The sequence below is a fragment of the Saprolegnia parasitica genome (assembly GCF_000151545.1).
Source record: "Saprolegnia parasitica CBS 223.65 unplaced genomic scaffold supercont2.5, whole genome shotgun sequence".
Lineage (NCBI taxonomy): Eukaryota > Oomycota > Saprolegniomycetes > Saprolegniales > Saprolegniaceae > Saprolegnia > Saprolegnia parasitica.
Genome location: NW_012156399.1, coordinates 712,363 through 732,723, shown reverse-complemented (window position 1 = coordinate 732,723; position 20,361 = coordinate 712,363). Strand labels below are relative to the sequence as shown.

The 20,361-nt window shown below is 58.6% G+C and overlaps 11 protein-coding genes across 11 annotated transcripts; 7 read left to right on the top strand and 4 right to left on the bottom strand.

Annotated features, from left to right (window-relative positions):
• Window positions 1-220: 220 nt before the first annotated feature.
• On the bottom strand, window positions 221-1,255 carry SPRG_02130 (hypothetical protein). Its single transcript, XM_012340681.1, has 3 exons — window positions 653-1,255; window positions 333-585; window positions 221-278 (listed from the first exon to the last, which is right to left on the bottom strand). The coding sequence occupies exons 1-3, from the start codon at window positions 1,241-1,243 to the stop codon at window positions 256-258; spliced, it is 867 nt and encodes a 288-aa protein (XP_012196071.1). The 5' UTR covers window positions 1,244-1,255; the 3' UTR covers window positions 221-255.
• Window positions 1,256-1,519: 264 nt separating this feature from the next.
• On the top strand, window positions 1,520-5,456 carry SPRG_02129 (hypothetical protein; the record flags this gene model as incomplete). The annotated part of the gene is made up of 14 exons (XM_012340680.1): window positions 1,520-1,525; window positions 1,602-1,972; window positions 2,036-2,191; window positions 2,248-3,250; window positions 3,299-3,323; window positions 3,380-3,419; window positions 3,472-3,502; window positions 3,553-3,887; window positions 3,949-3,972; window positions 4,015-4,086; window positions 4,131-4,689; window positions 4,740-4,869; window positions 4,921-5,119; window positions 5,170-5,456. The coding sequence occupies 14 exons, from the start codon at window positions 1,520-1,522 to the stop codon at window positions 5,408-5,410; spliced, it is 3,192 nt and encodes a 1,063-aa protein (XP_012196070.1). The 3' UTR covers window positions 5,411-5,456.
• SPRG_02128 (hypothetical protein) lies at window positions 5,379-6,723 on the bottom strand. Its single transcript, XM_012340679.1, has 2 exons — window positions 5,762-6,723; window positions 5,379-5,710 (listed from the first exon to the last, which is right to left on the bottom strand). The coding sequence occupies exons 1-2, from the start codon at window positions 6,706-6,708 to the stop codon at window positions 5,446-5,448; spliced, it is 1,212 nt and encodes a 403-aa protein (XP_012196069.1). The 5' UTR covers window positions 6,709-6,723; the 3' UTR covers window positions 5,379-5,445.
• A 572-nt stretch (window positions 6,724-7,295) lies between these two features.
• On the top strand, window positions 7,296-7,818 carry SPRG_02127 (50S ribosomal protein L36e). Its single transcript, XM_012340678.1, has 2 exons — window positions 7,296-7,424; window positions 7,477-7,818. Exons 1-2 carry the CDS (start codon window positions 7,335-7,337, stop codon window positions 7,705-7,707), a joined length of 321 nt encoding a protein of 106 aa, XP_012196068.1. The 5' UTR covers window positions 7,296-7,334; the 3' UTR covers window positions 7,708-7,818.
• Window positions 7,819-8,586: 768 nt separating this feature from the next.
• SPRG_02126 (hypothetical protein) lies at window positions 8,587-10,049 on the top strand (the record flags this gene model as incomplete). The annotated part of the gene is made up of 1 exon (XM_012340677.1): window positions 8,587-10,049. Exon 1 carries the CDS (start codon window positions 8,592-8,594, stop codon window positions 10,047-10,049), a length of 1,458 nt encoding a protein of 485 aa, XP_012196067.1. The 5' UTR covers window positions 8,587-8,591.
• Window positions 10,050-10,352: 303 nt separating this feature from the next.
• Window positions 10,353-11,528, top strand: SPRG_02125 (hypothetical protein; the record flags this gene model as incomplete). Its single annotated transcript, XM_012340676.1, has 6 exons — window positions 10,353-10,566; window positions 10,610-10,689; window positions 10,744-10,829; window positions 10,872-10,923; window positions 10,972-11,370; window positions 11,421-11,528. The coding sequence occupies exons 1-6, from the start codon at window positions 10,362-10,364 to the stop codon at window positions 11,526-11,528; spliced, it is 930 nt and encodes a 309-aa protein (XP_012196066.1). The 5' UTR covers window positions 10,353-10,361.
• A 252-nt stretch (window positions 11,529-11,780) lies between these two features.
• Window positions 11,781-12,925, top strand: SPRG_02124 (hypothetical protein; the record flags this gene model as incomplete). The annotated part of the gene is made up of 6 exons (XM_012340675.1): window positions 11,781-12,071; window positions 12,132-12,189; window positions 12,236-12,322; window positions 12,374-12,409; window positions 12,453-12,544; window positions 12,587-12,925. The coding sequence occupies 6 exons, from the start codon at window positions 11,781-11,783 to the stop codon at window positions 12,866-12,868; spliced, it is 846 nt and encodes a 281-aa protein (XP_012196065.1). The 3' UTR covers window positions 12,869-12,925.
• Window positions 12,862-13,662, bottom strand: SPRG_02123 (hypothetical protein). The gene is made up of 4 exons (XM_012340674.1): window positions 13,562-13,662; window positions 13,335-13,512; window positions 13,123-13,281; window positions 12,862-13,075 (listed from the first exon to the last, which is right to left on the bottom strand). Exons 1-4 carry the CDS (start codon window positions 13,648-13,650, stop codon window positions 12,926-12,928), a joined length of 576 nt encoding a protein of 191 aa, XP_012196064.1. The 5' UTR covers window positions 13,651-13,662; the 3' UTR covers window positions 12,862-12,925.
• Window positions 13,663-14,514: 852 nt separating this feature from the next.
• SPRG_02122 (superoxide dismutase) lies at window positions 14,515-15,244 on the top strand. The gene has a single exon (XM_012340673.1). It carries the CDS (start codon window positions 14,534-14,536, stop codon window positions 15,185-15,187), a length of 654 nt encoding a protein of 217 aa, XP_012196063.1. The 5' UTR covers window positions 14,515-14,533; the 3' UTR covers window positions 15,188-15,244.
• Window positions 15,245-15,471: 227 nt separating this feature from the next.
• SPRG_02121 (hypothetical protein) lies at window positions 15,472-16,648 on the top strand. The gene is made up of 6 exons (XM_012340672.1): window positions 15,472-15,555; window positions 15,607-15,837; window positions 15,884-15,990; window positions 16,042-16,141; window positions 16,182-16,319; window positions 16,368-16,648. The coding sequence occupies exons 1-6, from the start codon at window positions 15,478-15,480 to the stop codon at window positions 16,572-16,574; spliced, it is 861 nt and encodes a 286-aa protein (XP_012196062.1). The 5' UTR covers window positions 15,472-15,477; the 3' UTR covers window positions 16,575-16,648.
• Window positions 16,649-16,714: 66 nt separating this feature from the next.
• SPRG_02120 (hypothetical protein) lies at window positions 16,715-19,500 on the bottom strand. The gene is made up of 4 exons (XM_012340671.1): window positions 18,925-19,500; window positions 18,720-18,873; window positions 18,291-18,676; window positions 16,715-18,242 (listed from the first exon to the last, which is right to left on the bottom strand). The coding sequence occupies exons 1-4, from the start codon at window positions 19,450-19,452 to the stop codon at window positions 17,325-17,327; spliced, it is 1,986 nt and encodes a 661-aa protein (XP_012196061.1). The 5' UTR covers window positions 19,453-19,500; the 3' UTR covers window positions 16,715-17,324.
• Between the last annotated feature and the right edge of the window lie 861 nt (window positions 19,501-20,361).

The following is a 20,361-nucleotide window of genomic DNA, read 5'->3' as shown; positions in this document are numbered from 1 at the left end:
TGCAGACGACCGACTGGCTTGCATGTTGTGTACTACCACAGGCAGCTGCGGCGAGATCGTGGTATACACCGAGGTGGGCAGCCACGCAACTCTGTGATGCACAGCAACCTTGCCGGCATATGGTGACTGCCTGTACACTGTAGTGTGTGGAGCGACCTCCACGTCGTCGGCAACGAGTGGCGTGCACGACGAGGTAGACGCGAGGCGCCTTATAATAAGATGGATTTGTGTATGATCAGGAGGATGAATGATTGATTACAACATGACAACGCCAGCATCTAACACGAGGCATCAGCGCGGTTGGGGTATATAGCCAACGTAGAAGTTAGTACCTTGCGGCGTGGCGTCGTCAAGTTGCATGGCCTCAAGTTGCCGGTACAAGGTGGCCGTGATCGCCTGGACACCACGGATATGCGACGTGTCACGGTACTCGGAGTCGGAGAGAAGCGCACTGGCGCCGAGCGTGCCGATCGCCTCCGAAAAGGTCGTCGCGAGGTCGGCCCACGTCTCCATGCGCTCGATCTGGCCGTACTCATCATAGTACGCGATAAAGCCAGCTTGGGTCGAGAACTCATGCCCCAGGATCTAAGATGTATGAGGAAGTGATGCTGATTCTTCTGTCCGCCAGTCGCAGATGGAGGCTGTGACGTACCTGCTGAACAATGCCTTCGTGGGCGAGGATATGCGGGTACATGGCCTCGATCGTAAGTCGCGTCATGACAAACGTGATTTCGACGGGGACGCGGATGACGGCCGACTCGTTGCTGTGCATGACCTCAAACCCCGTTGGAACAAGCTTGAACTTGGGGTGGAACCCCGCCCACTTGAGCCATTGGTCTTCAATGTACGAGTGGCCAACGACGCCGCCGTAAATGACGTCGTCGCGGAAGAGGAAGCGCGAGATGCGTCGCTGCTCCGAGACGCGACCTGGGTGCGTCGGCAGCACGCCGTAGAGGTGCAAGTGCAGGTACTGGGCGAAATTGGACACGATAAAGTCGTCGCGTGCGCTGAGGTTGCGCAGCTGCTGGAGGTTCTTGTCGTACTCAGCGATCTCGAGCTCGATCGTCTTGACGTCTGCTTCGAGCCCGTTGAGCATCCGCTGGCGCTGGCGCAGGTTGCGCTGGTTGACCCGGACCTGATCGCGCCGGCGCTGCTTGCGCGCAGCCTCGGCCTCCTCGAGGTCGGTGCTGCTGGGGCTCTCGTCGGCGCGTGGCGCCTCCTTGCGCTGCCGCTTGGTCAGCATCTCTGCGAAACTCGGAAATTGAACGCAAACCCGCACCCCCGATATCATCTTTTTGGCCAATCAGAGCACGGTTTCGTAATATAATCCAACGAGGTGATGGTGTTTTTTTACTCCTTCTCTTGCACTTTGTACCACCATATGATTAAAATGCAGTTCGTACGTTGCATATTAATATACAGCACAAGCATTTTCGTTTCACCGTGTAACGCCTGCCCGCAGTGTGCAAATTCTTCAAGTTCGATGGACGACGCCAAGGACGAGCGAGGTCGCGCCGAGATGACGGTAGGCCAGGCTCATGCTGCGGAAGCGATGGAAGAGGACGAGGAAGAGAAGGATCATGGACCCATGCTTCTCGTAGGTCCCGCAGGATGCGAAGGATGCGAAGGATACGAAGGATACGAAGGATACGAAGGATGCGAAGGATGCGACCCGCAAGAGCACCGAGGCCAGGACGGACGAGGGCCACGTCGTGAAGAAGGAGAATTTCAAGATGCCAAGCTTCCATGCGCTCTTCAAGGACAAGCTGCCGGGCCATGAGAAGGCAAAGCTCATGGACGATGGGTCGACGAAGCTCTCGAAGCGGTCGTCGGAGCGCGCCATCCGCGCGGATGTCGTCGAAGGCTACATGCGCGTGTACCTCAAGAAACAGGACAAGAACCTCTTCTTCCTTGGCAAGTCGCGCTACTACGTCGTCGTGAACGCAGAAAGCCCGGGAATGGAGATCTTCACGTACGTAATACGACGAGCGATGCTGCTGCTGCATACTATTCTTCGTACTATTATGGTGTGCAGGAACGACACCAAGACAACCTCCATCTACATCCTCTCGCTCTGCAAGGCAACGCTGAGCTACGACCCACGCGACGACAGTACCATCACTGACAACATGTTCACCATGAACGTCCAAGCCTGGACGAAGCGCACGACGATCCATTATCGGCCACAGACGTTTGCATTTCGAGAGAAAAGCCTGAGCGCGCGCTTCTGTGGGTCAAGTGCATTAGCCGCGCGATCCTCCGAGCGGCCAAGCGAGGGGACGACGGCGTCGTCGGGGCCGACATTGTCCGCCCTGGTATCAGCCTCAGTTCATACCAGATCGCGGACGATGGATGCATGAGTAACGAGTCCGACCTGGAAGAAGAGGAGGTGCCACGCTCGTCGCGCGCGTCGTCCGGCGACGATGCAGCGATACATCCTACGGTTGAGACTTGCGCAGAAGAGCTTTGGGCCGGCTTCAACCTAAACAAGCTCAACCCGTTTTCGCCGTCGTCGAAAACGCCTCCGAGCGCAAGGGCCAGCGACGGCGCGCTCTCACCAACGGTCGTGTCGCCACCCAGCGAGTTGGCCAAGGCCAAGGTGAAGCTCCAGTTTCCGTCCATTTTGGCCCCGAGCACGGGGGAGAAGACCAAGTTCTTAATCTCCAAGAGCGGCAACAGCCCCATGGCGCTCCTCAACCGGGCGATCCATCCGCGCAAGTCCAAGCTCTCGTCGGAAGCCACGTCCGACGCCCGACCAAGCATGTCACCGACGCTCATTCTGCTGGAAGATCGCAACGAACTCATGCGCCAGCGCAACTTTGACAAGGTGGTGCTCGACCAAAAGACCTCAGGGGTTGCGCCCATCGTGCCGATGCAAAGTTTCTGGGCCGCTTGTCGTCGTCGGGTGTGGATGATGGCCGCGTCCATCTCGCACAAAGGCGGTGGCCTCGTTCTTAGCGTCCTCTCCGGCGTGCTGGGCTTCTCCATCGTGTGCCCCATCGCGCTGGCGGGCTTTTACGCTGCCAACGTTGTCTATACCACGAGCTACTGGCATCTTTTGGCCATGTTTCTCGCGGTGCACACGATGGCCCTCTGTGGACTCGCACCCGGGATCGGCATGCTGCTCGTTGTCTTGTTGGGGTGGAACTTTGCAGAAGAGAAGGACGTGCGACGCAAATGTCTTCGCGCCGAGGCCCTCCACATGGCTGCGGCTGAGAAATCCAACTACCACAACTATCCGTCGATCGAGGTACAGTGGAGTTGTGGATTCTTCGTGGACCTCACCAAGTCTTGTTAGTTTCCGAGCTGGGTCAAGTTTTCCGGTAGGTCCACCAAACGAATGGATGTTGCTGGCATGTCATTTCACGTCACGTGGCAGATGTCGAGCGCGCTGAGTGGCTCAATAAAGCCATCGAACGGTACATATTGTCTTCACAACACCTGCGATGCAACACCTTGGTGCGCTTGTAGCGGCTGGCCGTACATTAAAGTGGCCATGCGGGTATGGAAGCACTATTTCTTGGCGGCGCTGTAGGGCCATGTCACGGGTAGAACTCGATGATGAGCTCGCTGAACCCCGTCCTGGACTCGAACAAGCCCACGTTTATCTCTGCCCTATCGCTCATCAATGTCGACATGGGCTCGTCACCGCCGTCCTTTGGTGGCATCAAGTGCATTCCCTTGGACGACGCACTCCCCGACGGCCCCGTCTCGGAGATCTCGTGGGACGCTGAAGTACGCTTCGCAGCGGGTGACGACCAGCTCGCAGAGATCAAAGTCGCCCACCAACTTGGCGCGGCGGCCCGCGTGCGCCTAAAGGACCTTGTTGTGATGGGCACAATGCGCATCACGCTTCGGCCAATGGCGACGGTCTGGCCTGGCTTTGGGTCTGCAGCCATATATATACATACAGACGCATGTGAGCCTTATTCTGCAAATGTTGTGTAGGGGTATATCCGTGTCCTTTATCAGGTATAGAAACCGGAAATGTACTTGGCTCATGGGTATGTCTAGCCACCCGCGGATGGAATTTTCGCTCACGGCCGCCAAAATCAACGTCACCAACGTCCCGTTCATCTCCGACTTGTACGACGACAACTGCGTTTAAGCTCGTCTTCATGCTGACGTAGCTTACAAACCTTCCTTCGCGACCTCATTGTCAACAACATGGTGTGGCCAAAAGTGCTCGACATGCCATTTTGGGACCCCGAGCTGTACCCTATCGACACGAGCGTCGCTCAAGCATCGACAACCGCGGCGGACGTGCGCTCGCCGTCGTCGGCCACGTCAACGACCGACGACGATCCAAAAGAGAAGGTGCCAGCCACAAGCGTCTTTGGACCTGGCGTCGTCTCGCTTCACGTGCGCAACTTGGTCGCGATGTTTGACGACCCGGTGGATCTCTACTGCATCGTGTCGCTGGTCGAGGCCAACACCGAACCGACGAGCCCCATCAAGCTCCATACGATGCTGCACGGAACATCAGCGCCGCAAACGACGCACAAGACCGAGGTGCGTCCGTTGGAAGAGCCCACCCACACGTGCACGTTCGATGAGAAATACGAGTTTTACTGGGCCAAACCGACGCGACCCAACATGTATCTCGAAGTATGGCGCCACCACAAGAGTCTCCCGGACGAGGTCGTGTGCACTTCGATCATCGACGTTGGCGCGCTGGCCGTGAAGCGGGTACCGTCTAACGGCCTATTTGACTTTGTGAAATGTACCCTGGCGGACAGGACCACGATCTCCGCATCGACTTGAGCTGGCCGTCGGTGGCCAAACCCGGGCAGCTCTACCTACGCGTGTGTCGACGACTCTTTTACTGTACCAAGAAAGCGCCCACGTCGGCCCAAGGGCACCGCTCCAGTACGTGCTTACTACGAAAAGGGGAATGCTTCCATATGGTTGATGTCATAGCCATCGAAGGTCTTGGCTCGGACGTGTGCGTCGGCATGCTGCAAGTGACGCTCCACTACTCGGTCGAGCTCACCCAAGAGAATGTGACGGCCGCCGCCGAAATCGACCCACCAGCCATGCATGGCGTCTTGACGTGTGAGAACCAGAGCTACACGACAGCGCTCGTCAAGCAGCAAAAGTCGGTCGTCTGGAACGAGCAGTACGTCCTGGACATCCTGCAACACTGATTGTGACCCAAGGACGGGCTAGGTTTAGCTATTTTGTCTACTCGGTGGACACGGCGAGTTTGCACGTCGAGCTCTTTGCGCAGCCGCGTGCCGGCACGGCGACCAGTCTCGGGAACTTTACGACGTCGGTCCTCGAACTCCGGAAGCGACTGCCGACGAGCGCAGACGTCGTCAAGGAGACGCTTCCGCTCCAAAACGGCATCCATCCCGAGTACTCGCACGCGGTCACCATGAGCTTTCAATGGCGCCACCTCATGAGCTAAGACGAGGTGCACTCAGCAATACTATTGAGGACGGCTTAATTCGATTGGTACTCTTTCACAAAGATGTTGAGCTGCTGGAAGAGCGCGGCCTGGAGACCGGAGGACGCCTTCGTCGAGAGCGCTTGGTGGAGCTCCTTGCCCTTGGGGTGCGTGTAGCGCTCGGCGACGACGACTTCGACGTCGTAGTCGCCGCCGCAGTCGGAACTCATGTCGACAAACTTGAGCTGGCCCTTGATCGTCTCAGTACCGTTCGTCGCCTTCCATTCGCATTCGACCGTGAAGAGGAGGTCGAAAATGTACCTACACATGGACATGTCAAGACATCGGCGATACGAGAAGGAAGAAACACACCGCTTCGCACCGCGCACGACGGCGATCGACGCTTCGCCCGACATGTCCTTGATGTCCTTGACGACGACGAGACCAGGCGCGCCGGCAAGCGTGCACGGCTGCGGGACCGTCGCGCGCACGAGCTCCGAGACACGGTCGTGGGCAAACTTGGTCATATCGCGCTCCTCGAACGTGTTGCCTTGGTTCCACGCCGACCCGCCTTCAACGGCTGCGATGGTGACGGCCTTGACGTCCTGGATCTTTTGCGGCGCAATGTCACCGATGAGCGCCTTGTCCGCCTCCGAGAGCTCGTTGTTGAAGAAGGTCGTGACACGGCCGTCCGCCAACTTCTTATAGCCGCGCACGCCCTTGACGTCGACCTCGTCGTCGTCATCAATGACCTTTTCGCTCTTGGTCACGGTTTTCGCGGACGCGGGCTTGGTCGTCGCCGTCGTCGTCGTGCTGTTGTAGACCGTCTTCTTCTTGGGGGAGAGCGGGGTCGTCGGGGCGGCCGTGCCAGCCGCCGCCTTGAGAGCGATGGCTTCCTGCAGCGCCTTCTTGACGCTTGCGTTGTTGGCCTCGAGGTTGTCTGCGGTCGTGAGCGCGTCGATCGCGGCGTCGAACTGCTTGAGCTTCATGAGGGCTTGGCCCTTGCGGAAGTAGCCCTTGGCAAACGAAGCATCGATCGTCGTCGCGGCCTCGGCGTCCTCAAGAGCGAGATCAAACTTGCCCATCTTGAGGCGCGTCGCACTGCGGTTGCTGTGCAAGATGTGAACGCCCATCGTCGGGAGCGCAATCTCGATCGCATGCGAGTAGAGGATCTCGGCTTCTTCGAGGATGTTGGCCGAGAAGGCTTGGTTGCCGCGACGCTTGATTTCCTCGACGAGGCGACCGAGCTCCTCGGGCGCCGTCGGGACCGCCCGCTCGAGCACATCCGCATGACGCGACATGCCACGGGAACCGAACATGATCCAAGATTGCAAGATAGGAAAATGACGCGTAAGATCACAGCCGATTTGTATGGGATGCTTACGTCAAGACATTCTAGAAAAGCCCTCTCAAACCGTATACATAGCCGGCTATGTATTCTAACCGTAACCGATCGGTTGCACCCGCACGCACAGTGTACCAGACAGTGTACCACGGCGTGCCCGAAATGCTGTCACGCCCATCAAATAGTGTAGCCTAACCCTTCATGCCTCAGCCGACACCCATGCTCTCCATGACGCAGCCAGTATCGAGCCTTCCTACGCTTGCTACGTGCGCGGAGCGCCGCGGGCATGTGCTGCGGACAACGCTCCTAGAGCGCACCGGTGCGATGCCCATGGCTTTTGTATGGAAATCAGAAATAGTGTGTCTACACTACTCCCGTCGGGACGCCGCGCATTGAGTGGTGACGACACGACCCAATGAACGGCCAGTGTGAGAATATCGATTCTGAGAGTATTGACATGCAAAGAGAGAGGTCGGTTATCCGGACGTATCCGAATACGCGAGATGATTGGTGGAAAGCATTGGTTGGCGAGGTCCATGGGCATGGAGGCACGGACGAGCTATTCCAAGTTTCAGTTTTAGTGTGAAAGTAAAGAGAAAGATGTCTTCCACCGGTATTGCTTGCGGTGTCGCCAAGGGGTACCCCGTCACCAAGCGCGAAGTCGCGCCCCGCCCGGCCGCCAAGAAGGGCGTACGTTCTTGATGCCCATGAAGATGACGAGGAAGCTCATGGATCTGTGTAGCGCGCCGGCAAGAAGACGCAGTTCGTGCGCAACATTGTCCGCGAAGTCGTCGGCTTGATGCCGTACGAGAAGCGCATCCTTGATATGATCAAGTCGGGCGGCTCGTCGGCCGAGAAGCGCATCTACAAGTTCACCAAGAAGCGCCTCGGTACGCACCGCCGCGCGCTCCACAAGCGCGAAGAGATGAAGGCCTACTACGCTGCCGTCCGCGCCAAGCAAGCCGGTATCTAAACGACCTCATTTCATTCTTCACCAAAACGACGCTCGGAAGTACCTCGTTGATCTTAATCTGAATGCACAAAGTTCGATTACGACCACCGTAGTCGCTCCTCGCGCTCGATACTGTGTCTTCTCGCGCCTCGATATGCAGGTTCTTGCCTCGTCCTGGCCATCGCACCTCCTGGCCCCCATGTTACCACGCTGCACAAAGGAGCCGCGCCTGGACGTCGTATGCATGGTCGCAGCGACCCATCATCGCCAGCACGGGAGGTCAGGCACAATTCTATATCGTGGTCATGGGAGCAATGATGGCGCATTAACGATGCCATCCTGACGAGAGCTCGTGCGCCATCGCAGGAGCTAAGCCAAACGCAAGATCGCTGGCCACCCAGAACGCTTCCATAGGATCCCTCTTCAGGAAGCCCAAGAAGCAGAGACCCATAGGACCCGTTTAGGAACGCGGTGAGCCAGTGACATCGGTGGTAGCGTTAGCTTCGTCGGGTACCAGTGTCCCTTGGTCAATGGCTCTTCTGCATAAACGTCACTGGCCGCCATCTCTCGCATCTTGGCGATCATCCTGCACCTTGCAGGTCATCTTGCACTGGCAGGTCAAGCGATGATGATGGCTGGCATCATCAATGCTTGGCCGCCTTTCTCATTGAAATAGTGTTATAGTGAAGGATCCAAGCACCTTCTCGGACCTTGCTATTGGGTACGCATCGTCTGACGATACCGGCACACAGACTAACAAAGAGCGAGCTCAAGGTCTTTGTCCTGGACGCGGTCGCTTTACCAAGCGCGCACAAGTCTCCCAAACGCTTTTCACACTATTTCAAGGATCGGCGACCAGATCCAGAGCTTCCATGGGTTGAGATGGCACTTGTCAACACTCCGCCATGTCGACAGCGGCCAAGGTGCACGCAAAGACCTTTAAGGTGGAGCCAGATGTGGCCCGCGCCGTTGCCATGCGTCGGCAACTGGCCCGAGATGCCAAGGGCCTTCAGTGCTTGCGCTGGGCTGCCGCCATTGTCGCCGTCGTCTTTGTCCTAGCCTACGTTCTCGTGTACTTTATCTTTTCACCGATTGGCGCCGTCCGCATCTACAGGGACACGACAGTGCGCTACGCAGCCTACGTCCACGTCCTCTCTGGGTCGGTGTGGCTCCTCCTCTCGACGCTGCAGCTCTTTCCTGCGTTTCGCACATCGGATCTGCGCCGCCACCGCATCATCGGGTATGCGGCGCTAAGTGCTGCCGCCATCGCGTTTGTCGCTGTCTGGACCATGATGCTGATTGCAAAGACATCGCTCGAAGGCGGCCTCGGCATCCTCGTCGCCGCGGCCCTCTTTTCCCCGCTCTGGGCCCACGCCATCTATGCTGGCGTCAACGCCATCACGCGCGGCCAGATCGAGCTGCACCGGTACTACATGACGCGCGCGTACGTCCTTGCGGCAGCCATCATGGCCATGCGTCCAGGACTTGCCTTGCTCCACAGCCTCTCCTTGATGCAAGACGTCCCGCTCTTCGACCAGGTGCCCATCATCCTCGAGAGCATCTTCGCCGCGCACATCCAAGACGACACGCGCGTGCGGCTCGGCGTCGTCTCGCTCGTCGTGCTTGCGCTCGCGTACATGCTCACGGAGGCGTTTGCCAAGACACCAGCCGCCTTTGCGTCCCTGCTGCACACGACGTTTGAGCCCTGCACGCTCGTGGCGCGGAAGCTCGTGGCGCCCGATTTGGCGCTGCTCGTCCTCGAGTCCCCGACCGGAACGGTCCTGCACCGGGTCACGCCGGGGCATCACTGCGCGCTGCGGCTCGCGGGTCTTACGCGGTCGTACACGCCCGTGCCGCTGGCGCTGGTAGCAAGAAAGGCGCACGCGCCGCATCGCATGGGCGTCCTCGTCAAGCGGGTCGCGCAGGGCGCGTTGAGTCCACTGCTGCACGACGTCGCGCTGGGATCGACGATTGACGTTCTCACGCCGATTCCGAGCGCGTTTGCGCTCCAGCCTCGACTGTTTTCGGAGCTCGTCTTGGTCGCGGGCGGGTCGGGTCTCTCGACGATGCTGTCGCTGCTGCCGGACGCTGTCAGCGATGTGCGCTGCGAGCGCATCTACCTTCACATCTACACAACGTCCGGAACTCCGTTCCAGCGCGAGCTCAAAGATACGATGACGTCGGCGCAATTGCACGTGTTTTATCACAAGGGCCGGCCGACGGCCGACGACTTCACAGCCGTGCGCCCGGACGCTTCGATGGTCGCGGTCTGCGGCCCCGTTGGCTTTATGCAGACCGTCATCGCAACCTTGCCGAATGTCCCTCGCCTCCACGTCCACGCCTTTGGCCTCGACGATATGTAAGGATGGCACGACGCATGGCCGTAGCGTTTGGCGGGCAGTGTGTCAGTTTGCATCGACTTTTATCATAAAAATGACCATCACGGTGATTGCTTCCGTGGACGTCCGAGCAGGAAGACGACGCTTATGATGCGAGGACGCCGTGACTGACGCGGGCATGGCGCTCCGCTGACTTTTGTATGAACCCGAGCAAGAGCGCCACGCGCGTAGTAGGGGAGCAGTCGGTGGCAGAGATGGGTTGATTTCATCCAGCGTAATACGCGTCTGTGATTGGCTAGAGAGCCACCAATCAAAATCAGTCTATAATCTTTGGCCATGGCCCCGACGCGCGCTTCAAAGCGCAGCCGGCCGAAGGAGGTCCCGACGGCCGCGGTCGATGCACCGATTTCGCATGGCTTTAGCGATGACCAAGTCGCAGCGTGGAAGGCGACGCTGTCAAAGGAATGGTACTTTGAGGCGCCGGCCGATTTCTTCACGCTGTATGCCATTGCCCAAAAAATTGCCCCCGAGCAGCCTCACGGTGCTGGTCGCACACCTCGTTGAAAAGCGTTGACGTGTAGTAGATGCGTTCAAAGCGTCGCTCGGACTCCAGCTCACGGGCCCGTACATGGCGCTGACGAATGCACCGGCCTTGCCGACGCCGGTAGCACCTCGTCGTCTTGCAGTGGACCGTTGAAGCTAACTTGGTGGCACGTAGGTCTTCTTGCACGGACGATGCTACTACGACCCGCCCGAGGTCATCACGGTGGTGTCGTCGGCGACCTTGCATTTAGGCTACTTTCGGTAGACCTTGAATGGCCACCGCCAGGACCTCATGACGTGTAGCGACGCGCCGAAAGACACCCCCGCGTTCGTCGTGGAAGGCGCGAACGATACTGTGTGCGAGTTCCAATGACGCTCGCGCTTACGTGAGGCGCTGCACTAGGCAGCGTTTGAGTTTCGAGGCCGCAGCCTCGTGGACGTGCTTTACGCCAAGCTGCTCGAGCAGCCCCATGGCACAGTCGAGAGCCTCTTGTGCCAGTTTGCTCCCTTTGCGGCCGCAACGCGAGAAACGAAGCGGCCCAGAGCTGCGATGTGCGAGCGCAAGTGGACTGCGCCGACGCTGAGTGGCTTGGGCATTTGGGTGCCGATCCACCCCAAGACGGGCGTCGGCTTCCGGGCGCTTCCGACGCAGAGCCGGCAGCTGCACCAGCTTTTGTCCAAGCCGCGGAGTAAAGATGTCGACGATCTGCTGACGCGCGCCAACATTGCGTGCGACGAGTGTGAGTTTGGCACGGCGCTGCAGCTGGGACTCGACCTCTTTGCCTACCGTGAGACGTACAGCGTACGACTACATGCATTGCATTGGCTCATGCGATGGATGGATGGATGTAGAGTGAAGCGAAGCGACTGCTGGACGTCGCCTACCTGCTTCTCAAGCGCGGCAGCTTTGCCAAGATTGTGCGCCATCACCTCGCATCGATCGAGAAGCCGTCTTCTTAACACTTCACTATTCATGAACATTGGCTTTGGTGTTGCATCTCTAGCCTCGAGCCAAGGAAAATCCGGTTGCAATGAGGCTCAGTTGTGACACGTACGACTACTACTACTACTACTACTACTACTACTGCTGCTGCTACTGTGAGATGACGCCGAGGTATTCTTGCGTCCGAGTCGACGGTAGCAACGACGACGACGTCATTTTGAGGCGTTTCGAGCTCCGTTTTTCGACCTCGTAAACTGCGCCGCGTTGGCATGTTGGCGCGCCTCGGGCTTCCGTCGTCCAAGAAGAAGTACGAAGAGAGCATTACGGGCGTGCACGCGTACCGTCAAAAGTACCAAGACGCGCTGCTCTTGCCCAAGCGCGAGCTCCAGAAACTCGACCTCTCGCCGCCCAAAAGCAAGCGCCACCAGTACCGCCACCGCCTCCAAGAGCCGGCGTCGACTAAACCGACGAAAACCAAAGAGCTCTCGAACGAAGAGAACGACGCGGTGTGGCGCCGATGGAAGCAGCGCAAGGCCGACGTTCTCGCCAAGCAAAAGCAGGTCCGTCAACGTCCGACTACCTACCAATTTGACAAAAGACGCATCACCTACTGTATGCAGGAGGACGACACCGTCCTCGCGAGCTTGCAAGAGCGCGCGCCAAAGCCCGGCGACGCAGGTAGCCGTCGTTCCCATGGCATCCGCTTCGAAATGGCGTGGCGTAGAGGCGCAGTTTGAGCGCTGGAAGGAGAAGAAGCGAGAGGCTGACCGCGCCGAGCGGCAGCGCAAGAAAGCCGAACAGGCCGCGTGGGGTTGGACCATTGCGCTGGCGTAGTCCTACTGCACGCTCATGTTTCACGTAGATGCCATGCTGGCACAAGACAAGGCCAAGCGACGAGGTATACCATGGCCCTGCGCAGCATCGGCATCACAGTGGCGTAGAGATGCTCCACGAGAAAGTGCCGCCGATGGCCCACGCCGTCAAGACCAAGAAGCTGCCCGAGCCCGAGACCGTGCTGCACGTGCTCGAACAAGTACAGTGTTTCCTCTTCGATCGGACAAGGCACTCTCGGTAGGTGCAAGCGTCGCCGTACAGCAAGCGGCTGCGCGGCCACAAGAAGCCAGCAGCGCCGCTGTTGCCTCAGATTTTGCTGAAAGCCCGGCCTCGCCCCTCGACGTGCAAAGGACCACCGGAAACGTCAGGCATCCACCAAAGCGAGACGAAAGCGAGCCAGAGGCTGGCTGGCAGCGAAGACGACAACAACAATGAGAGCGAGGGGCTGCCGCCGCTCGCGGTTGCCGAGAGGATACCGCGGCCAACCACGTCGGCGATGGCTGCGAGTACGAGTGACCGTTGACACGTTATTATGAAGGACGATATCAATCTATTCGACCACAGCGTGTTTCGCTACCTCCTACTTGCTGTCCTTTTGGGGCTTGCCCTTGTAGACTTGCTTGCCGTGGTTCCAAGGCACATAGTTGTGCTTCCACATGTGCTTGATCTGGCGCTTCATCGTGAGCGTAAAGAGCACGATAAAGTACATGAGCAGAATGGGCCAAAAGACCTGCAATCGAATGAGCGACCGACATATGCGACTGGCATGCGGCGTACCGGGATGTTGAAGATCTCGAAAAACGTCATGAGGAGGGCGTAAAACGTCGCCTTGGTCGTCGCATACCAAAACTTGAACTCGGGCACGCGGCGGCTAAACGGGCGGAACTCTTCGCTCTTCGAAGACGGCAGCACGGGGCCCTCCGTCTCGGGGTCGATCTAGACAGACGCATGAGCAAATCAATCATGGCGACGTGGTGGTTGCAACGAACCTGCGGCGAGAGGAAGCCGATGAAGAGGTTGAGCAAATAGATACCAAGGCCATACGTAATGATGTGGAACGAGTTGATTGTCAAGACGCGCGCGAGGTACACGACCAAGAGCACGGCGGAGAAGACCCAGCGGCCCGTCACGTGGATCGTGCTCTGGTCCAGCACGTGCTGCCACTTTCTAGGACTCGCTGCATGAGGCCGATGCACACAGAGCGCACGAAGCATACCTGCCCACGGACGCGGCGACGCGCTCCAAGAAGACGGGCTCCGTCAGCGATCGCGAGTCCCCGCCGGCGCTAGCTGCTCCTGGGCCCATGCTGCCTCAACCAAAAATAGGGGCTTAGCGTAGCGCTACACACTGCACATACAAATCCCAAGACAAACCCGACCACGTCCGGATTGGCTACTTGGGCAATGTGGTGGTCACTTGTGATTGGCTGAAAAACAGACCTATTACACCGAATCTTGCCTGGACGATCCGGGCCTAATTAGGATCGCACCCAACGAGCTCACCCAACGGTGCTGCTGACACAGCTCGAGGCCGCAGCTCATCGCTGCCAATGTGCTTCTAGACTTGGCCGTGAACAAGAGCTTCGTAGCTATAAGGTGGACAAGGTCATCTCTGGCCACACACACGCTTGTTGGATCCATGAGGCCGTGGGGTTCGACAGGCTCTTGGCTACGATTCCACTTGCTTTCTTTGCACTTGTTCGCTTCGAGCCGGGCCACACGGCTCAATGGAGCGTTGCCATATTCTCATGCAGCTCTACAGACTCTGTAGAGCTGCGTGGGCATGGCTGCATCGGGATCGCTGTGGTTTCTTAGCTGCTTGGCATCATGCTCATGCGGCAGTGCGCGGATGGATTGCCGCATTCGTCAAAGACTTGTACAAGCTGACGCTACAGCAGCGCCAGCCCACGCACGCGTCGATGAACGAATTCGCCAGCGACGAGCGCCTTTTTTACAAAATCGTGTAGTGTTATAACCTTGCACCCAACAGACCGTTGGAGGTATAACATACACCAGACGAGGTCTAACATCCAGTGGAACGCATCTACACGCGTTTTTCTCGGTCTAACACACTCCAACGTTGGACGCTCGCGAAGATTCGCCGTATATCCGGAAGGATCGGTCCATGTATCCGGATTGCACGTCTGTCTGTGGCCAGGACTTGTTCACTCTGTGATTAGCAACCCACGATGCAAGCGATCCGCCGCCACTCGACCAAGCAAGTCCGCGCCTTCTCGGCCAAGGCCATGCTCCCGGAGCTGAGCTACGACTACAACGAGCTCGAGCCCATCATCTCGGCCAAGATCATGGAGCTCCACCACAGCAAGCACCATGCGGCGTACGTGACCAACTACAATGCGCTCTCGGAACAGTACGCTGAGGCGCAGGCCAAGAACGACGTGCCCAAGATGATTGCGTTGCAGCAGGGCATCCGCTTCAACGGCGGTGGCCACATCAACCACTCGATCTTCTGGACCAACCTCGCGCCGCCCAAAAACGGCGGTGGCGGCGAGCCCACGGGCGCCCTCAAGCAGGCCATCGAGAAGGAGTTTGGCTCGTTCGAAGCGTTCAAGGCCACGTTCAGTGCCCAGACGGCCGCTGTCCAGGGCAGTGGCTGGGGCTGGTTGGGCTACAACCCGGTCCAGAAGCGCATTCAGTACGCGGCGTTGGCCAACCAGGACCCGTTGAGCACCGTGGGCTTGATCCCGCTCCTCGGCGTCGACGTCTGGGAGCACGCCTACTACTTGGACTACAAGAACGTGCGCCCCGACTACCTCAAGGCCATTTGGGAGATTGTCAACTGGAAGAACGTCGAGGAGCGCTTCGCGGCCGCGGCCAAGTAAGCGTCTCGGTGTACCTAATGCGATGTCAATCCACCATGTCTTGCGTCTACATCTACGGTCCCCATCGTTCCTCGTGCTCAAGCTGGCGGTGGCGTCGTGCGCTGGACGCGGCAACTTCAACTTCCCATCCTGTCCGGATACGCTCGTTCCGCGACAATAAAATGATACTACATATTGTATGCAATGCGATAAAATCAACGCCGCATTTCGAGATTCGAACTTTTCACCCAACCTTCGACAAAGTATCCGGATCGGATCCGCTGCGAGCGGGCGCGGCAGTTGCCCACGAGATGTCCAAGCCGCAGGGCCTCGCCACGCGCCTCAAGGCCAAAGACGATGCCAAGAAGCGGAAGGGGACGCTGGTCAAGGTACCTTGCATCGACTGCCATGGACCACGCAGCATGCAGCCTAACGCGTAGACGGCGGTCTTTGGGATTCCAATGGCGATCGTGATCTTGGCGATCTTCATGGCCTTCTTCTCCGATGCCATTGAGTTCAATGCCAGCGACAGTCTCCGAACGCCATCCGGGTGGATGAAGGACGTGGCGACGACCAAGCGGCGCGGCGACTCGTACTACTCGGCCGAGCAGTACGACGTTGCGATCGAGTACTACAAGGCGGCGCTGCGCAGCGTGCGCACACACGATGCGGTTCGTGCACCAGTAGACGACGCATAGCGAACGGCCATTTGCCTAGGAAAAGGTCACCACGAAGGACGAGACGAAGCTCATGCGCGCCTACTTGTCCAACAGCCTTGCGCTGAGCTACGGCCACCTCGGCAACTCGACGCAAGCCGACTCCTGGTACGGCACCGAGTGGCAGAGGATACCGGACGAAAAGGTTGCCTGTGCTAGGTACGAGAAAGGGCTCAGCGTCGACGGTGAGCATTTGGAGCTACTGTACAACTACGCCAACCACTGCGCCGAAGCAAAGCGCTGGCTCCACGCGGAGAAGGTGCTCTTCGCATCCTACATGATGACTAAGAAGCGCGTAGCACTACCGCAAGGCCATTGCGCTCAAACCCGACTTTGACTTGGCCATGATGGGCCTTGCGTACGTCTTGCAGCAGCACGAAGCATGGGACGAAGCGCGCACGCTGCTCTTCACTGCTTGGGAGATCGCCAAGGACAAGGTCCTCGTATCCCGTCGCAAACTGGGTTGCAACTATAAGCTCTTGTAGGACGCGGCGGCGCAGCTCGGGTGGCTGTACATGGGCGAGCAAAACGCCGACCGCGCGCTCGAGTGGCTCACGATCGCCGCCGACTTGGGCCACGTTGGCGCGCGGCGACAGCGCGACGAGCTCCTCCACGTGTGGCAGAAGACGCGCGAGAGCATGCACAAGGCGAGCGACCAAGGCGACACGATCGAGCTCGGCATGAGCCAGTAGTCGTGCAAGAAGGGTCCCCGAAACCTTGCGATTTTACTTGATTAAGAAATGACATTCGGACCATTGCATTCTGACGTGACCCTTGATATTTGTGCAACGCGACGTTTGTGATTCTATCAATGTATCAACCGTGCAATCTCTGTTGGCTAGTCTGTCTGGCATCGACGAAAGCAACACGTTGAAGCAGCACCAAATGCCTGCTCGAGGGCTCTGGCTCGTAATGTACCATGCATCTATAAAATATCTACAGGTAGTACTCCTTCCCGGCTTCGAACGAATGCTGGCGTGGGTTCTGGCCGAGTGGCGGCAGTCGTTTGTTGTCCTGCGGCGCCGCGCGCTGGTCGAGCTGGTCCGGCGGCGTCGGCTGCGACTGGTTGTAGTACATGGTGATCGAGCCGGCGCGGTCCGTCGCGGCATCCTCATTGTCGGTTGTCTCCTTCTTGAGCTTGTATTGGCGGTAGAAGATAAAGACTTGGCGCACGAGGAGGAAGACGACGACGAGGCCTTGGAGCGAGAGAATGACCGTGCTCACAATGTTGCGCGCTGCCTCGGGCAGCCCCACGAGCGTCGTGAGGAGGAAGATCGTGAGCGAGAGCGACGCGATCTTCATGATCGTGATGAGCGTCGTGGTCTGCTGCACGAATTTGGCCAAGTGCGGCTGGCGCACTTCCAAAAAGAGCACAAAGCCGACGTTGAGCGTCATGAGCACAATCACTTGGGTGAGCCCTGCCCAGTTGGCCATGCCGGTGGTCATCCCGCAGAGGAGAGCGAGCAGCATCTTGACGACAAGAAGAACCGGTTCTCGTAGTTGTACTCGTCGTAGAGGCACCCGTAGCGCCGATGCACCTTCTTCTCAAAGTGGTCCTTCCTGCCAATGTCGAGGATGTCGTCCTCATGCTGCCGGACGACGTAGTAGCCGTACACCATGATACCGATCGCAAACACAAAGAGCGAGAGGACGGCGACAAAGACGCTGACGCCGAGGGCCTCGCTGTCGCGGTACACGCGGTTGATTTCAAACGTGGCCGTGACGCCGATTGCGTACTGACTCACAATGAGGAGCGTCACCAGCGCCCCGATCGCATGGTCGACGACCTTGACCTGGAACGCGCCAAAGTCTTTCGAGAAGAGCTTCCCGCCCACGAGCGCGAAGCACAGGAGCACGCCAAGCGCACTTACAAGCGCAATCAAGCCCACGATCGTCACGTACAAGAGCTTGTTAGGCGCGATCCCGATCGAGAGCGCGTAGCGCTCCATGCCCGTCATCGAGTTGTCGCCCGTGACGTCGAGGCGGCGCCCGAATGCTGCTGATGAGCTGTTGCTGTTGTTGGTGGTGCTTGCAATCGGCTTGGCGCCGTCCCACACAAGGAACGAGAGCGTCGTGAACGAGAGCTTGGCGCCCATGCTCGTGATGACCGCCGGCATGTTGTCGATGTTGAGCTGCGACGTGCTCACGCAGAATTGGGCCACGCTAATGATGTTGACGGCGACGGACGAGCCGGCACCGACGGACGTCGCGGTCGCCGCCGACGAGCCGACCGCACCGACCGAGGTAGCGACCGCCGTCGTCGCCGAGACTGCAATGGACGCGTACACGGTCGTTTGCGACACACTGGCGGCGGCGACGGCAGCCTGCTCGATGCGCGTCGACGGCACCCAGTTGCTAATCTACAGAGACGCTAAGATACGATCGGTGCAAACGAACGGGCGTCGTACGAGGCTCGCGGCAGGGTTGCTCGCACTCGGGTTCTGGCCGTCCTTGTTGGGCGTCTTGGCACTCTGCACCGTCGGGCACGAGCACGTATTGTACGACGTGCACGTCTTGGCGTTGGCCATCGAGAACGTTTGGAGCGTCACCGCGCCTTGCGTCTTCTCCTGCAGCTGCGATTTCATCGCGGGCGTGAGCCACTGGGAAAAGTCGACGCCATTGTAAATGGCGCTGCCGAGACCGCTGCCGCGACTCGAGTAGTCCCACATGTCGTTGACGCACGACGGGAAGAGACACGTCGAGAGGCAGGCGTCAACTGTGACGCCCGAGAGCGGGACTTCGCCCTTGTACGTGGCACAGGCCGCCGCGGCGACGGCTTGGTTGACATCGAGGTCTGCGATCACCATGAGACGAGGATCGCAGCGTTGATAGGGTACCTTTACCGCCACACTTGAGCCCGCTGGAGATCCACTTGCCGTAAAACGTTGCATCGCAAGAGAACGCACCCGACGCCGTCAGTCGCCGACGAAGGCTGGGCGACGGGACCGGCGTCGAGGTCGGGCGCGCGGTCGCTGTGCTGGGACTCTTGGTCTACACGTATATTCTATGTTGGCATCCAACGTAGAAATAGAAGGTATGTACCGTCTTGGCAGGCGTCGTCGTCGGCGTCGCCGATGGCTCGCTCGAGGCGCTCGGGCTCGGGACACTCGTCGGCGGCGAGAGTGTAATGACGTTGGTCGTGTTGCTGCTGCTGCTGTTCGTGTTGGGCGTCGTATCTTGCACGACGTCGATCTGTGTCGAGAGAATCGCCGACGAAAAGACAAACGGGCACTGGACGCTCACGAGGTTGGTCGTCGGCGCCGGCGTCAACGACCCGGACGAGCCATTCGTGTTGTTGCCAGGTGGCGACGTGATGGGTACAATGGGCGTGACCACCGTCCCGTTGGGCGGCGGCGTAGTCGCCATGGACGTCGTGGAGGGCGCCGGCGACGTCGTCACGGGCGCGCGCGACGATGGGGACGGCGTTGGCGTCGTCACCGTTGGCACCGTCGTCGGCGTCAACGGCAGTGTCACGGGCGTCGTGGTATCGGTCACATTGGGCTCTACCTGCGCGAGGCCGGTCATGGCCAGCGCGGCTAATCCCAGCGCGCTGGAGAGGAGCGGGCGCATGCTGCTGGAACGAGGAATGAACCAACAGAGCCAGAGATTGCAATCGACCAGCCACCAAATGCCATCCGGGGCTCATGAAACCTCTCAAACTTGATACATTTCCAAGCTAAATCGGCTTCGACACGAGCTGCATTCTACCACGTCGCTTGCTCTCGATGACAGCGAGGTGCAAGCATGGATCCTCTCAGAAAGACCATGCATGCTTGGTGCAATTATACCTTGGAAGAGCCTACGAGAACGGCAACACTATACCGGTCTGGCCAAGGAATCGGTCGTCTGCGAAGCCAGGCCGGTGACCCAGGTGGCGTCCTTGAAGACGACCAATCGACGAGAGCAATTGCTACCTTGGTACACTTGCCACCTTGCCACAAGCCTGGCGCATCCGTGGCCAGACGTCGCTGCTCGCTTGTGCCCCTTCGGAATTAGGCGCCAAGCACGTTTAGCCACTCTTCGCAAGGATACTACATTGCATTGATGTACCCTTGCGATTCGGATGTACACGGGGCGAGCGATAAATGCTGCCGTAGGTCGCTCGCCGGTATAGTTGTTAGAACTGGAAAGCAATGAGGAGACCAGCGTCGAGCGTGCTTGCTGGACCATCGACACCGCTTGTATTACACTACTCGAGGATTCAATAACCTGTGGAAATGAATATAGGTGTCGCACCGGCGCCGCGTGATCCAAAAGCGTCTGGCCACCTGTGAGTAACCCTCGCGACAGAGCCGCCAAACGGTGTTATAGAACGTTATACGTCATTCCAACGTTCGATAACACCGCGTCGAATTTGTTATAACTACAGAGACTTGGATGCGGCGGAATATGTAACAACATGTAACACCCGTCATCTTCCCGCTGCACCCTTGGCTGTAGGTACACTTTTCCAGCGATTTGACGTACACACGCTGGGCT